We start from the raw sequence: 14,893 nt of genomic DNA, 5'->3' as shown, positions 1-14,893 counted from the left end.
TTAGATTAAGCATCACTCATTGCAGAAGACTCTCCTCTGGCTGATTACAAATGTAACCAGCTGTGGATGCAGCTGACATGATCATGATTTAATTCTATGAAATGTCCTCATCCCATCAGACAGGACAGCACTTGTCCAACCAGACAAGCAGGTACCACCACCTGGCCAAGTTGACACATGAGTTGAGCCCCTGTGGGGCTCCCACCCCGAGGGAGACACCAGGGAAACGACAGATGCGATCCTTGCTGGCAAGGGCAGGCGCTGGCTTTCAATAGGGTGAGGAGGTGCATTTCTCCCCAAACCCGAACCCAGGGGCCCAGGGAGCCAGCCCCCAGCAGAGCGAGGGGCACGCATTCCAGGTGGAGAGCCCTGCCAAGCCCCCAGCGGCCAAGTTCCCACAACCCAAGAGTGAGTGAGTGAGTGAGTGAGTCCAATCCGGTCCCTAACCTACCCCCACCCCATTTTTTGGGCAGTCTCTGCACCCTGCCTGAGCCTCTGCCCACCGTCTGACTCCAAAAGCCCTGCACGCTGTGCTGTCACTCAGCCTCTGCCCCACCCACCCGCCCACGTGCTGCCTCCCGGCCCCGCCCACCCGCACACGTGCTGCCTCCCAGTCCCGCCCCGCCACACTTGTGCTGAGGCCGCCTTTCGGGTCGCGACCGGGAGGCGCCCTTGTCCACTGAGCCCGGACAGTTGCCCATGGACGCCGCGCTCCTCGCTCTTGGGCTGCTGGCCCAGGTAAGGCCTTGCACCCCTTGGGGAGAGCCTGCTCCCCGAGCCATAACGTGGGGCGCCCCAGGCTTCGCCCACTGCCTTTCAGGGGTCCTGCAAGCTGAGGGGCCCCGGGTGGGCTGCTGGGCTGCTGGGGTTGGGGTAGTGTGCCCCCAGGAGGCTGCTCCATGCCCAGCTGAGTCCCAGGTGTGGGGAGGAGGGAGATGGAGGGACTTTGATGGGATCACCCAGAACGGAGGGCCCAGCTGGAGCCCCCCAGGCTCCCACTTTAGCAGGGATGCAGCAGGGTGTCCCCCAGGAGGGCCAGGCCTGGGAGTGTCCAAACCCTCCACCCCATCACCCCCATGCCGGGACAGCAGGGGTTCCCCTGAACACCCAGGCCCACCCCTACCCCCGCACCCTGCGTGCCCCCACATCGTCTCCGGCCAGGACAGCTGGCCATGCCTTTGTGTCCGCGTAGAGCTCAGCAACAGCTGCAGGGGGCAGGGTGGGGCCTGGGTTCCACAGATCTCCGCCCTCGACCCCTTGTACTCGGCTCTCTCTGGGGTGCGGGCAGGCCTTCAGAGCCCCCGGTCCGCACTGTGGGTGGGTCTTAGGGACCCACTGCCTTCAGGGGGCCGGGGCCGACCGTGGTTGGAGCATCTGTGGGTTCAGAGCTGCCAATCGGACGCCTCCTCCCTGGCAGCGCGTGGGCGCATAGGGCGGGCAGTTGCCCGAGAGGCTGCGCCGGGTGCGGATCAGGCAGCACCCCCAGGACTTCCCAAGGGGCCAGGCAGGCAGGCTTGGGTCTCACCCTCTGGCCACCGTCCTGGTGCCTGGCCAGCCGGCCCTGCAGAGACAGCCGCCTGCCCCTGACTGTCCACGGCTGCCACTGCTCCCGCCCTCTGCCTGGGGGCCCGCCCCTCTGCAGGGCCTGGACACCCCACCCGCTGCCCACACACATTGGGATCCCCTTTGGAAGATGCTGAGCCCCCAGTGCTGCCCCCCCCCGCTTGTTCTTAGCACAGCACTTCCCCATCAACTGCACCCGTGCAATGTGAAAGCCTCCTTCTCTTTGGGGGTTGGCACTGCCTTTCCATGGGACCCCAAGTGGACTTTTCTGGAGGAAGGGGAGTTTGACACCTCTGAACTTTTCCTTCCTTCCCCCTCTCCCAGGGCTACTGCAAAATGCGCCCCCTCCCCAGACAGCTGGAGGCAGGTCCCCAGGAGTGTGGGGAGCACATGGGGCTCCCATTAGCTCCACTGGGAGGGGGTCTCCTGGGTCTGCCAAGTGTGTGCAACAGGAACCGGCCCCTCCCCCACCTGCTCAGCTTTCAAGCTGGTTGGCCTGGGATGGCCTGGATGTGGGGCCCCCGCCCTCGCTTGGGCACCTGGGCCCTGGACCCGCCTCCCCTGGCCTGTCTGACCCTCAGGGGGCTACCAGCGGGTGAGCTCACCACCCTGTGTCCCCGGTAGGCTGGCCCACACCTGGGACCCACAAGAAGGTGCGGGGGTAGTGGCCCCACACTTTGTGTGACAGAGGCAGTGTGTCCGTGGGGGGAGGGGAAAGGAAACACCATGTCCAGTCCTGGGCCCCCAGGACACAGCACACCCCCCAGGGCCAGCAGGAGGGACTGCCTGCCAGTTGGAGGGTCACCCAGGCAGCAGAGTGGAGTGGCCCTTGGGCCTGTGCTCTGTCCAGTGTAGATTGGGGCCCTGGGTGGGGCTGGGGGCACACAGAGCTCACCCCCACCCGTGGGAAGACATGTGTCTCCCAGCAAGGATGGGGGAACTGCTGAGCCCCCACCTCTCTCCACCCCTGGCCTGTCTGGCCTCTGCCCTCTCGGCAGCCTGAAAGCCTGTGGTAGCGGGACAGGGTGGCCTCTGGGGCCAGGCCGACAGCTGGGTCCTTTCCTGGCACTCTCGCCACCTGCTGGGCTATCCAGGAAACTGAGAGCTGGATTCCAGCCCGGGGGAGGGGCTCTGCCTCAGAAGCTAGAAGGGCCCAGGCTGGGCATCTCCTGCCCCCCGCCTGGCTCAGTCTCAGCCCGATGGGGCAGCACCTCCACCCAGGGCTTCTCAGTCAGGACCAGGCATGAGATTCCTTGAGCTGAACACAGGTCCCCAGGACCTCCTGAGAGCCGGCAGCAGGGCGAGGTGGAGAAGTGGGGGCTCCTAGGGCCAGTGGGTTTGTGCTTCAGCACAGCGCGGAGGGCACCCGGGGCGACCCTGACCAGGCCCTGAGCATGGAAGCCATGGTGCCAGGGGCCGGGAAAGTGCCGGAAGGAAGCCTGGCCACAGGCTTGTGGCTTGAGCATTCACGGCCCTTGCTAGCAGCCATCCTAGCCTTGGCCTCCTCTTCTGGGAATCAGGGTGCTTATGAGGCACCCCTCAAGCCTGGCAGGTAGGAAGACCTGAGGGAGGTGGTCTCAGCAGTCCCTGGGGTGCTGGGCACAGGGCTTGGGACTTCGCAGCCCAGGACCCTCCTAAAGCTTCAAGACCATTCCTTCAGGGTCCTTGGCTAGGGGCAGGGCCACAGCACGGGCTCGAGGGCAGCGGGTCTGCTGTCCGTTCTGTCCAGGGAGCCGAAGGTCCATGGATGTGGTTTTGTCATGGGGGGGTGTCCCTGCCCCCCAAGGTGGCTGCGGGCCCACCTTCCACCCACTGTGGGGTAGAGAAGCTGCTGAAGCCAAAAGCCGCAAGTCTGGGGGGCCTGCTGGGCGCCAGGGAGATGGCCAGCGGCTCTGCTTGGGTCGGAGGGGCCAGGCTTGGCAGTACCTGGACGGGGACAAGGGCTTGACCACATGGGCTCTGCAGAGCCAGGGTCCACTCCCCTGAGCCTGGGGATTTGGAGGGTCCTCGGGCCCCGCAGGGCTCTGGGTGATCCCTTGCAGGTCTGGCTGCCACATTCTGGCTGTGTGGCCTTTCGCCAGCAGCCCAGCCTCTCTGAACCTTGCCAGGGAGTGGGGGAGCGGGGATGGGGAGATGGAGAGAAGGGGGGGAGGGGGAGCGTGGGGAATGTGGGATGGGGAGGGTGGAGGGAGGGGAAGGGGTGAGAGGGGTAGTGAGGCCTGAGCAGGAAGGCATCCCCGTGCCACACCAGCCCTGCTGCTTGGCTCCTGCCTGGGCTGGTGAGTCCCGCTTGGCAGCAGGGCCGCCCCTGGCCTGGAGGCAGCTGGTGCCTTGGCAAGGAGCCCCTGCCCTGCCTGAGGTGGGCCCAAAGGCTGCACGGCCATCTGTCACTGGGCAGGAGGCTTCCTGTGGAAGTGCGGGCCTGGGGAGCTCAGGGCCATCACCTGCCCAGTGCCTGGGATCCTGCCAGCCAAGCGAGCACATCAGCTGCCACAGAGGCAGTGACTGCCACTGTCCCCTCATCAGCAGATGCACGAGGCCCTGCTGGGGGCCAGCCTGGGGGCGCAGCAGAGGACAAGACGAACCCATTCTCCAGGGGCTGGGCCGCATCCTGGGACCAGGCAGTGGGGAGACGAGGGTTGCAGGTGAGGCAGAGACACGTGAGGCCACCTCTCATCCCCCGGTCCCCGGACCCCCAGCCCTCCAGCCCTGCCCTCCCGGGGCGCCCCTGGATGTGGCCCCACAGGTCTGGCTCTGCCTCCTCCCGGCACCCCCTGCACTCTGCTCCCTGGGGCCCATCTTTCCAAAGGGGAGCCCAAGGCTCAGAGGGGTACGCTTGTCTGAGCCCAGCCTGAGCAGGGCCAGCGGGCCCCCAGCTCCCACCTGCCACCCACGACCCCAGCCATGCCCCGCCTGCTTGCCGCTGGGAAGAAGGGAGTCTGATTCCTGACTGGGTGGATACAGCTGGGCAGAAAGGCCGACGGGGTTGGAGTTCAGGGGCAGGACTATCACCACCCCCCAGATTGGAGCCCCCCACCCTCGGGAACATCAGCAGGGGGAGGGGCCTGGGGCTGCCCTGTGCTCCCGGCTTCCTGCTGACCTGCAGGGGAGGGGCCAAGGATTCGGAAGGGCCGCCTTCTCTGTGGACCCCAACCCTCCTGACTCGGGCTTGGGGTGTGGGGCAGGGAGGTGGGCAAGCCTGGGGGTCCCACAGGGAGCCAGGCCCCTAGCCCCATCTCTCGTCCCCAGCCCACCCGGCCCCCAGCCCTGACCCCCCTATCTGAGTGGGCGGTTCTGCACAGGGTCCCAGCCCGGGCAGCCTCACATGCTTGGGGGGCCCTGGGAAGACCCTACATCTCTGTGCCTCCTGAGGGCAGAGGCTGAGCTGCTGTGTGGGCCGTGCAGTGTCCAGGGCGTGGGGGCTCACGGGGCAGAACCAAGAAGGCGAGCGGGCGGCCTTGCGCCAGACCCATGCGGGGACCTGACCCCCCCACCGCGATCGCACCTTTCACGGCCCCGGAGCTGCTGCGGGTGCTGGGCGGTGGGCGGCCCCGGAGCCCGGGGCAGTGCTGGCTGGTGGGCAGCGTGTCCTCGGGCAGCTCAAGCCACCACGCAGGCCACCAACCCCCCCGCCAGGCTGGTGGCGGCCTGTCCCAGGGGCCCGCGGGCGCCTGCCTCCTACTCCCCCAGGGGCGCGCGTCTGGGGTTCCTGCGACTTCATAGACCGTGCACCCGGGACGGAGGGGAGCTCAGGACAGTCCCAGGAAATCAGGGTGTTTTGGGGGGCCGGTGCCCGTGCCACCACTGCCTTGCCTGGCGGTCCCTGGGGGTCTCCGTCTCCCCACGGGAGGGGGGCGTTCCTGGTCCCAGCAGAGAGCCACGCGCTTGGGGAGCAGTTGGGGGAGTGCCTTGAAGCAGTCGCAGGGGCTGCCTCCCCACCCCGCCCTGCTCCCAGGCCGGGGCTGCCCCCCCACCCCACCCCGGGCGTCTCTCCACCTGCCCACCGTGCTCTGGGTCCCAGGTCTCCCCGGCTCTGAAACAGAACGGGGCGCAGCAGCCCCATCTCGGCCGTCCTCCCTCCGTCCCTCTGCACTGCTGGCCGGCCCTGGCAGCAGGGCCCGGGGTCCAGAGAGGGAGGGAGCGCACCCCAAGGGGCCCCATTTCCTGGAATTGAAGTGTTGGGGTGAGAATCCCACGGCCATCCACAGCTCGAGGAAAAAGGCACAGGCGGGAGGGGCCCCGTGGGGAGAGGGCATGCGGGGAGGGGTTCATGGGGAGGGGTGCCCACAGGGAGGGCACGGGCCTGTACGTGCCCAGTGAAGGCCTGGGTGCTGACTGCCTCCCCCAGGTCGAGGCTCCTGCTTGCAGGACTGTTGCTGCCCCCACCCCACACACAGAACCAGGGAAGCTGCTGGGTCTGCCCCGCAGGCCCCAGGTGTGCGCAGTCCCTGCTGCTGCTCCATCCCTCTGAAGGGCCCACGGACACCCCCACCCCCCCCCCACCTTGTGGGGTCCCTGGTGGGCCAGCGTGCTGGGAGCTGGCAGGGGAATGTCGGGGGCCTGGCCTCTTCACCACTGTGGGCCCCCCTTGGCAGGGTGCAGCAGTGGCGCCCACTCATCTGTGACTCCCAGACCTGCTCGGCCACCTCTGTGCTGCGCAGCCACCCCGAAACTCCCCACTGCCCCTCCTGGCCGAGCCCTGCGCCCCTAGACACACAAACTGGACTTGGGCACCAAGGGCTCAGAACCCCAATCCTGAACCCCGGAAAGCACAGTCAGCGCCTGGGGCAGCCCCGGACTGGGATCCCTGAGAGGGGCGGCTGGAGGGGCTTCTGGGGCTGTGGCAGAGGTGAGTGGAACTGGTGCCCCCCGCCCAGCGCCAGCCAGGTGCGACCGTGCTCTGGTTTCTTGTTGCAGGGCCTGGGCCTGTCTCGAGGAGTCCCCGGGGGTCCCAGCACCCTGTACCCCCGGCACCGGGTGCCCGGGCATGTGCGGAGAGCCTGGGTCATCCCCACCATCAGCGTGTCTGAAAACTACAAGCGCATCCCTTACACCCTGGTGCAGGTGAGGGGCAGGGGGCACAGGGCGGGATGTGCAGGGCAGGAGCTGAGGTGTCTTCTTCGTCCCTCAAAGGTCTGCATGGAGGCTCTGTCCACCCCCACCCCACCCCCACTCCTGTTCCCAAATGTCTTCTGGGAACCCTGGGCCCAGCTCCCCCATTTCCTCCAGGGCTTTCTTGTTCTGGGCTGAAAGCAGGGCTCAGACCTCCCCACAACCAGGGCCACGCGCCCCTGCACTCCCTCTGCCCCAAGGGTGTTCCCCCGTGGGCACGCTCCTGTGACACACTCCCCCTCCGTACATGCTCCCTCCTCCCTGTGCGCATGCTCTCCCTGCATACACCCTCCCCTGTGCACACCCTCCCCTGTGCACATACTCCCCTGTGCACACACTCCCCCTCCCCGTGCACACGCTCCCCCATGCACACTCTCCCCACCCCCGCACACACTTCCCTGTGGACCCACAGATTCGGGTGAGGCCCTAGAGACAAGGGCCCATGTCCGCCCAGGCTGTGTCCTGGGGCAGGCTTCAGGACCCCCCTGTGCCAGCACCACTCTGGATTGGGGTTTGAAGCGTCCCTACCCCTAGGCCCAGGGTGCCTGCATCTCCCCTGCCCTCAGCACGGAGGGGCTCCCAACCCTCCCCTTGCCTGTCTCCCCATGCAGATCAAGTCTGACAAGCAGCAGCTGGGCAGCATCATCTACAGCATCCAGGGCCCGGGTGTGGATGAGGAGCCCCGGGGCATCTTCTCCATGGACAAGTTCTCCGGGAAGGTCTTCCTCAACACCATGCTGGACTGCCAGAAGATAACTGCTTCAAGGTGGGCTGCGTGGGGAGCCTGGGTCCCATCCCAGGTCCCGCCTCATCCCTGAAGGGGCCGAGACCTGGGACCTGCCAAGCCTGTGGCTTTTAGGACTGCTGCTCCTGTGGCGCGCCCCTAACCCTAACCCTAACCCCAACCCCAACCCAACCCCCACCCTTAACCCTAACCCCAACCCCAACCCCAACCCTAACCCAACCCTAACCCTAACCCTCCCATCTGCCGTCCTCTGCAAAACCTATTTTTAGCAAAAGCGGTGCTGCCTCATGCACTGCCTGCAGCTTACGGCCTCTTCTGCCTCCTTTAATCTGGTCTGTTTTCCCGTCCTGTCCCCCAATCCCTGGCCCTGCCCCCGTTCCCTCCCCTGTCCCAGTTCCCCCGGCAGGGGTTCTGTTGACTGGCGGGCCTCGGGCTGTTGCGACTATGCTCCGTGTCCCTCTGTCCCCAGCTTGCTTCTCTTCTCTGGCCGAGCAGTGGCATGGCCGCGGGGAACCGTGTCTGCCCGACTGGCGTGGGCTGCCAGCCCAGGTGGGAGCGCCTGGCCCAGGGCCCCTGGCTGGGGGCTGCGTGGCTCGGGGGTCCCCACCCCATGCTCCAGCTCGGCCTTCACCCCAGCGGCCCCTACCCCGGGACCCTGCCGGCAGCGCCTGTGTGCACGGGTCCGTCCAGCTGGCGCTGGTGGGGCTGCTTCTCTCGCGCGTGATTGGGGCTGGCCCCCACCCCACCCCCGTGCCCCCAGCACCCCCACCCCCGCATCCCGGGCAAAGAGGCTGCTGTGCAGGAGGAGCACCCTGTGCCCCCAGCTGTGTGCTTCCTGCCCCCTTGCTGGTTTAGTGTCTCACATCTCAGGCAGGTGGGTGGGGTGTGGTGGCGGCCCTGTGCCTCAGGTGAGGACAGCTGCAGGGGGCTTGGCTGCAGTCCCCTCTCCTGCGAGCTGACCTGGAGCTGCCCGGGTCTCAGGCGGCACATGCCATGCAGCTGGGGTGGAAGCTGGGGGCCTGGGGGCCTGCTCTTCTCAGCCCCTCGGCCATCTCCCAGAGGACCCCTTTGTGAAGGGCTTGGGGCCACGCAGGTAGAAGGAGACACCAGCCTCACCCACGTGGCCCAAGCCAGGCCAAGGCCCGCGCAGCTTGGGGAGAAGTGCCCGGAGGCCAGGGCTGCACCCGGCACCCAGAGCCGACCACTGCCAGCAGTATGGGCCCCCAGGCCCCAAGACCCCCTGAGCTTGGCCCCGGCACCTCCTGCCCCCACGCACCCTCTGCTCTTCTCAGGCACCTTCGTGACCCAGGCCGAGGCCATGGACGCCGACGACCCCGAAATGGACAACGCGGCACTGCGGTACTCCGTCGTGGCACAGGGGGGCCCCAAGCTCTTCAGCATTGATGAGCTCACAGGCGAGATCTGCACCGTGCAAGTGGAGCTGGACCGCGAGGTGAGCCCCCCACAACCAGCCATGCAGTCTGCCCACCTGTGGACGCGGCCCTCCAGGCACCTCTCCCGTGTGTGCCTCTGTCCAGAGTCCCCCCCAGGGCCCCCAGCCCCAGTTCAGCCTCGTCTTAACTGGATGACGTCTGCAAAGACCCTCTTTCCAAACAAGGCCACCCCCATGGCACCTGGGGTGAGGACACAGACCTGTCTTTTGGAGGGACACTGTCCCCCCTCACCCCCCAAGATGCTGCAAATGCCCAGCCGCTGGCTGTGGACTCATGCCTAGCCCAGTCAGAGTCTGGTCTGGCCATGTGCTGCCTTCAGTGGGGACAGTGACCAGGAGAAGAACCCAAGTCCTAGGGGAGTGTGTCTTCCCATCCGCCTGCTGAGCACATGACAGGGCCCCTCCCTTCCTGCGTGGCACACTCTGGAGTGACTAATTTCTGTCTGCCCGTCTGTCTGTCTGTCTTTTGTGCATCTCTACCTCCTATTGGGACACCTACTGCTCCTGCTGCCTGAAGATTCCTCTTGGGAAACCCTCCTGAGACCTGGCCCAGCCTCAGTTTACCCACAGCTGCCCAGCATGGAGCTCTGTCTGGTCACTTGCTGTCTGTGTGGGCCTTGTCCATTTCTTTTGGCCCCTGCCACAAAATCATGGTCCCCAGGGGCAGGGACCAGTGTGTCAGTGCTGGCCTGTCCCGGCCCATGGACCATGTCCATGATTCTACCCAGCATGGGCCCTGGGCTCCGAATCAGCAGCTGACAGTGTGTCATTGCCTGGCCCCTGCCTGGACACAGGGCAGGACGCTCAGACTTGGGGGCCTCAGGACGCTTGTAGGACTGCCCTGGAGGGACTGACCCCCCCATCCTGAAGGGCCCCCAGCACCCTCTCATGCCACCGCCCATCCCCCAGGTGGTCACCGTGGACAACCTGACCCTGCAGGTGGCCGACATGTTTGGGTACAGCCTCACTGCCATGGCCTGTGCCCTCATCACCTTCGACGACATCAATGACCACGTTCCTGAGTTCACCAGGGACGAGGTGACCCCCCCAGGGCTGCCCCGTGGGAGGCACAGAGTCCCAGTGTGGGGCCAAAGTTGAGAGACTGGAGGGGTGCCTGGGAGCCCCGGGGGCCGGGAGGAGGGGCTGGTTTTCCCCAGGCCCCTGCTGTGGGGTTGGGTGCCCTGCCTCCCGGGAGTAGGGAACTCCCCAGCATCTGCATACACAGAGGCTCACGGGGCTTCCCGGGGGCGTGGAGAAGGTGAGGAAGCAGTTAGGGCATCTTTCCCCGCAGCGTGGGGGTGCAGAGGGGAGCTGGGAGAAGGGGGTCCAGATCGAGGTGAGTGATCCCTGGCACCCAGGCTGTGGGAGGCCCCCACTCTGTAATCCTGCAGGTAACCAGGACACTTTCCTCAGTTTTTCTTGGAGGCAGTGGAGGCTGTGAGTGGCATGGACGTTGGCTCGAGGTGCAGCGTGTGGACCTGCCAGGCTCCCCCAACTGCGTGGCCAACTTCTCCATCCTGGAGGGTGACCCCGACGGCCGCTTCACCATCCACACAGACCCCGGGACCAACATGGGCATCCTGTCTGTGGCAAAGGTAGGGGGCACCCCATCATGTGTGGTGTGGAGGGCAGGGGGCGGCAGGGACCCCCATTTCTGAGTTGCCAGCACTGACGCGAGGAAAGGACTCGGGTACAGATTCTGGGTGTGTCCTCAGGAGGGGGGAGAAGGTGCAGCCCCAGGACCTGCTCCCCCCACCGTTCTGCGTGTGTGTCAGGCAGAATCAACATAGGTGGGCCATGCGGCGCACCTCTGCAAGCAGGGCTCGGCCCGAGGCACAGCCAGGGGTGGCTATGTGGGTGTGTGTACACACACATGTGCAGACACACATGGACACATAAGTGCACACACATAAAGGGATTTTCTGTGGGGAATGGGCCTCGCGATGGCAGGGGGCAGGCACGGCTGGGGTGCAGGCTGGGCTCTACCTGCGAGGTGGTGACTGCTCAGAGCCTCAGCGCACCTGTGCAGCCGCCCACCCACGGAGCTGATCTCGTGGCACCCAGCAAACTTGGTTGGGGTGGTGGCTACCTGGCCTATTATTTTTACCTTTGTGCACACTTTTTATTTTTCAAGGTTAGAAAGGGAAGGAGAGAGTGCAGGGCTCTCAGCACAAGTCCGGAAGCTGTTGCCTTGGGCCTTGGCCATCTCGGGCCTGCCCCGGGATAGGGTGGGTGCCCGCGTGCCAGGCAGACGCCATCAGCCCTGCTCCTCCCACAGCCCCTGGACCATGAGAGCTGCGCGCTCCACCAGCTCTGCGTGGCAGTGCAGAACGAGGCCCCGCTGCATGTGGCCACCCTGAAAGTCAGGTGGGGCCAGGCCGTTATCAGCGTGCAGGTGCAGGATGCCAACGAGGCCCCCCACTTCCTGGAGAACGCACTTCGGACCAGCCTGGCTGAGGGGGCGGCCCCGGGGACCCACGTGGCCATCTTCTCTGCCCGAGACTCTGATACCCAACACCTACAGAGGCTCAGGTTGGGGCATCTGCATTTGTTGGGGTGAGGCAGTGGGGGGTGCAGATGGCTTCACCCCTCCTTCCCGGCCAGGCCTGGGGCCCAGGTGCTTGGGCGGTGGGGGGCATGTGGAGTGCCCTGGAGTCCCTGAGCAGGACGGGCTCCGTCCACAGGGGCCGCCTTGGCCAGTCAGTTCCCATCAGCCAGACTGCCTGAGCTGTGTGGGCACCCACCTGGGGGTCCTGGCTGCCCCCCACCCCCACCCCCACCTCCCCAGGGGTACCAGCGCCAGCTGAGGGCCGAGGGGGCCAGCCTGGGGAGGTGCAGAAGACCCCGGGGTGGGGAAGACTCAGAGCCACCCCACCCGCCCCCAGCTACCCCAAGGACTATGACCCTGAGGACTGGCTGCAGGTGGATGGAGCCACGGGCCGGATCCAGACCCGGCCGGTGCTCAGCCCTGCCTTGCCCTTCCTCAAGAGCGGCTGGTACCGGGCCATCATCCTGGCCAGCGACGACGGTGAGTGGCCGCGCGGGTGGGGCGCCGCTGGGACACCCCCTCAGGGTGGGGGCACGCCGAGCCCAGCCAGTGCCCCCGCCCGCAGACCCCCGCTGCGCACGGCCACCGGCACCCTGTCCATCCAGATCCAGGAGGTGAACGACCACGCGCCCGTGCTGAGCCCGCTGGCCGGCAGCCTGTGCGGCGACCCCAACCGGGCCCCGGCTTCCTGCTCGGGGCCACGGACGAGGACCTACCCCGCACGTGGCCCTCTTCCACTTCCAGCTGAGCCCCGGGGTCCCCGAGCTCGCCCGCAACTGGAGCATCACTCAGGTTAACGGTGAAGCCCGGGATCCGCGGGCCCGCCATCCGCTGACGGCGCCCCCCCGCCCCCCCCCCCCAGCGAGCCATGCGCAGCTGCGGTCGCGGCTCTGGGTCGCCAAGGGGCTGCTCCGCCTCAGCTTGCTGCTCCGGGACTCAGGACACCCGCTCCGGCAGCGCGAGCAGTCCCTGAACGTGACCCTGTGCCGCTGCGCCCAGGATGGCGCCTGCCTGCCCGCCAACACTGCGCGCCAGGCCGCGGGAGCCGGCCTCAGCCTCGGGGCCCTGCTCCTTGCGCTGGCCGGCGCCGCCCTGCTGCTGCATGAGCCCTGCCTCGCCCTCCCGCCGGCCTCAGCCTCCGGGCCCTGGTCGCTGGGCTGGCCAGCTCCGCCCTGCTGCTGCGTGAGCCCCGCCCCGCCCCCTCCCTGCCCCGCCCTCCCACCGGCCTCAGCCTCCCGGCCCTGCTCACTGCACTGGGGCCAGCGCCGACCTACTGCTGCGTGAGCCCCGCCCCGCCCCCGACAGCTCCACCGCCTCCCCTCCCGGCCCCGCCCTCCTGCCGGTCTCAGCCTCCGGGCGCAGCTCCTCGAGCGGGCCAGCGCCGCCCTGCTGCTGCGTGGGCCCCACCCTACCCCTCTCCTTCAGGCACCGCCCCCTCCCCCTCCCGCCGGCCCCAGCCTCCCGCCTCTTCCCTGCCCAGTGCTCCTTCTCCTGGCTGCCCTCCTTGGGAGGTTCCCCCGGCAGCCTCTGGACAAGACCCTTCTGCACAGGCCACTGGACGACGACCCACTGGACAACGCCCTGGACTATCATGACCTGGGGGACGTGAAGGAAGACCAGGTGAGGGACAGGGTGGCATGGGTGCTGAGCCTGAGGAAGGGCTGCCTCGAGCTGGCCAGGAGCCCCAGGCCAGTCCTTTCCTGGAGCCCATTTGGGCTTCCCAGAGATTCAGCATGGGCACCTCCCCCTGTGGCCCAGGGTTTGCTCCCCTCACTCCCCGTAGGACACCTATGACAAACCAGCTGCACCACCCAACAGGGCTGAGGGCCCCGGGTGTCCCTCTGGGGCGGCCAATCCTGTGCTGTGACGCCCCGTTCAGCCACAGACCCCCCCCAGCCACCCCGAGGGCTGCCTAGCAGCCCCGTCAACATCACCGACTTCATCTGTGAGGTAGGTGCTCCTGGGAGCCATGTGCACACACACTCACAGTGCACTCAAATATTGACATGCACACTCACACATGCATACACACTGACACATGCTTCTGAGAGTCCTCTGTGTGCCTGGCCAGGAAACAAGAGCCCACACCCTGTTGGTCAGAAGGGAAGGGGGGACACAGAGGCAGGGCAGAGTGTGGCCTTGGGTGGCCTCCGAGGATGTGAGGGTTCCAGAGCAGCAGCCAGCCAGACTGGAGGGGGAGCAGCCCCGTGGGGGAGAGCAGGGCAGGGCTGCCCTCTGCCCGACACTGACAGAGGGGACGGATTGTCACAGTTGGGTGTGGCATGGGCAGCTAGACACCCAGGGCAGGCCTGGTCTGGGACCCAGCATCGGCCCTAGACTCCCACCTCTACCTTGGAGGCCCATCAAGGAGTAGATGCGCATGGGTGGCCGTGCCATGCTGGTGCTGGGTGCCACCCAAGCCCCCAGGGCTGTTTTGAGGTCCTCACTCGCTGTCAGCAGGAGCCCGGCATCTGGGTGGCTCCTCTGGGCACCACGAGGCTGACTCCCCACCCCTGGCCGGGAGATGTCCCGAACAACGTGGGAAACCAAATGCTGGGGGCAGGGGCCCACCCACGGGCCTCCTCTCCCTGCGAGGGGCAGGCAGGGTTGCAGGCCCTTGGACCAGCTGGGAGGCTGGGGAGATGCAGGGGTGGAGTGGGGGCAGGTTTTCTGGCTGGAGTGGGCATAGGGCTGAGCTCAGTCCCGTCTCATGGTGAGGCACCAAGGGTCTGGGGAGGAAGAAGAGCTGCCCAAGTGAATCTGAGTCCCTAGCAGGCACTCCTGACAGTGGTGCAGTACCCTGTGCCCCAGCCACCTCTTGATGCCCCATCGGGCAGTGCCCATGCCCCTGGCTGACTTGGAGAAGGGGCCCTACCACCTGGCCTGAGTGGCTGCAGTGTGGGAAGATGGTGCAGGGCCAGCCAGGGCCTGAGCTCTCTGGGGCCTCTCTGTAGGGCCTAGAGGCTGCAGACGGTGACCCCAGCGTCCCCTCCTACAACACAGCCCTCATCTGTAACTATGAAGGGGACGGCTCTGTGGTGGGGATGCTGCGCTCCATCCTGTCCAGCCTGGGTGACGAAGACCAGGGTTGCGACTACCTTCTGGACTGGGGTCCCCGCGTCACTCGGCTGGCATACATGTATGCCCATTCATGACAGGCCAGGGGACAGCCACTGGCCACAGTCTTTCCAGGCCGGGGAGGCAGGAGGCTGCCTCCTGTGTGCACCTGAACCCACCGGCCCAAAGCCAAAGAGCCAGGAGCACCGTCCCCCTGAACCAGGGGCACATGTGACCATGGGGGATCCTGGCTGGGGCAGGTGGACCAGGTCCCAGTGTCAGAACCAGAAATGTGGGCATAGAGCAGCCAGGGTGGGATTGCAGCACCTCCAGGGCCAAGCAGTCCCACTCCCAGCTGCCCCGCTGGGGGCACAGTCCCCCACTGTCCCCTTTGCCTCACCACTCTCGCAGCCCC

General features: G+C 66.7%; 1 protein-coding gene across 1 annotated transcript; it reads left to right on the top strand.

Annotated features, from left to right (window-relative positions):
• The first annotated feature begins 699 nt into the window (after positions 1-699).
• Positions 700-14,576, top strand: LOC143651372 (cadherin-15-like). The gene is given in 20 exon segments (XM_077122303.1): positions 700-738; positions 6,481-6,627; positions 7,287-7,441; positions 7,916-8,090; positions 8,181-8,294; positions 8,514-8,873; positions 9,783-9,911; positions 10,287-10,329; positions 10,332-10,468; positions 11,152-11,405; positions 11,759-11,901; positions 11,968-12,093; positions 12,096-12,134; positions 12,137-12,220; positions 12,284-12,521; positions 12,900-13,041; positions 13,205-13,215; positions 13,217-13,295; positions 13,297-13,371; positions 14,376-14,576. Coding segments are annotated over 20 exon segments (2,691 nt in total).
• The last annotated feature ends 317 nt before the right edge of the window (positions 14,577-14,893 follow it).

The sequence above is a fragment of the Tamandua tetradactyla genome, chromosome 12 (genome assembly GCF_023851605.1).
Source record: "Tamandua tetradactyla isolate mTamTet1 chromosome 12, mTamTet1.pri, whole genome shotgun sequence".
NCBI lineage: Eukaryota > Metazoa > Chordata > Mammalia > Pilosa > Myrmecophagidae > Tamandua > Tamandua tetradactyla.
The sequence above is the reverse complement of the archived record's forward strand: the minus strand, read 5'-3'. Positions and strand labels throughout refer to the sequence as shown.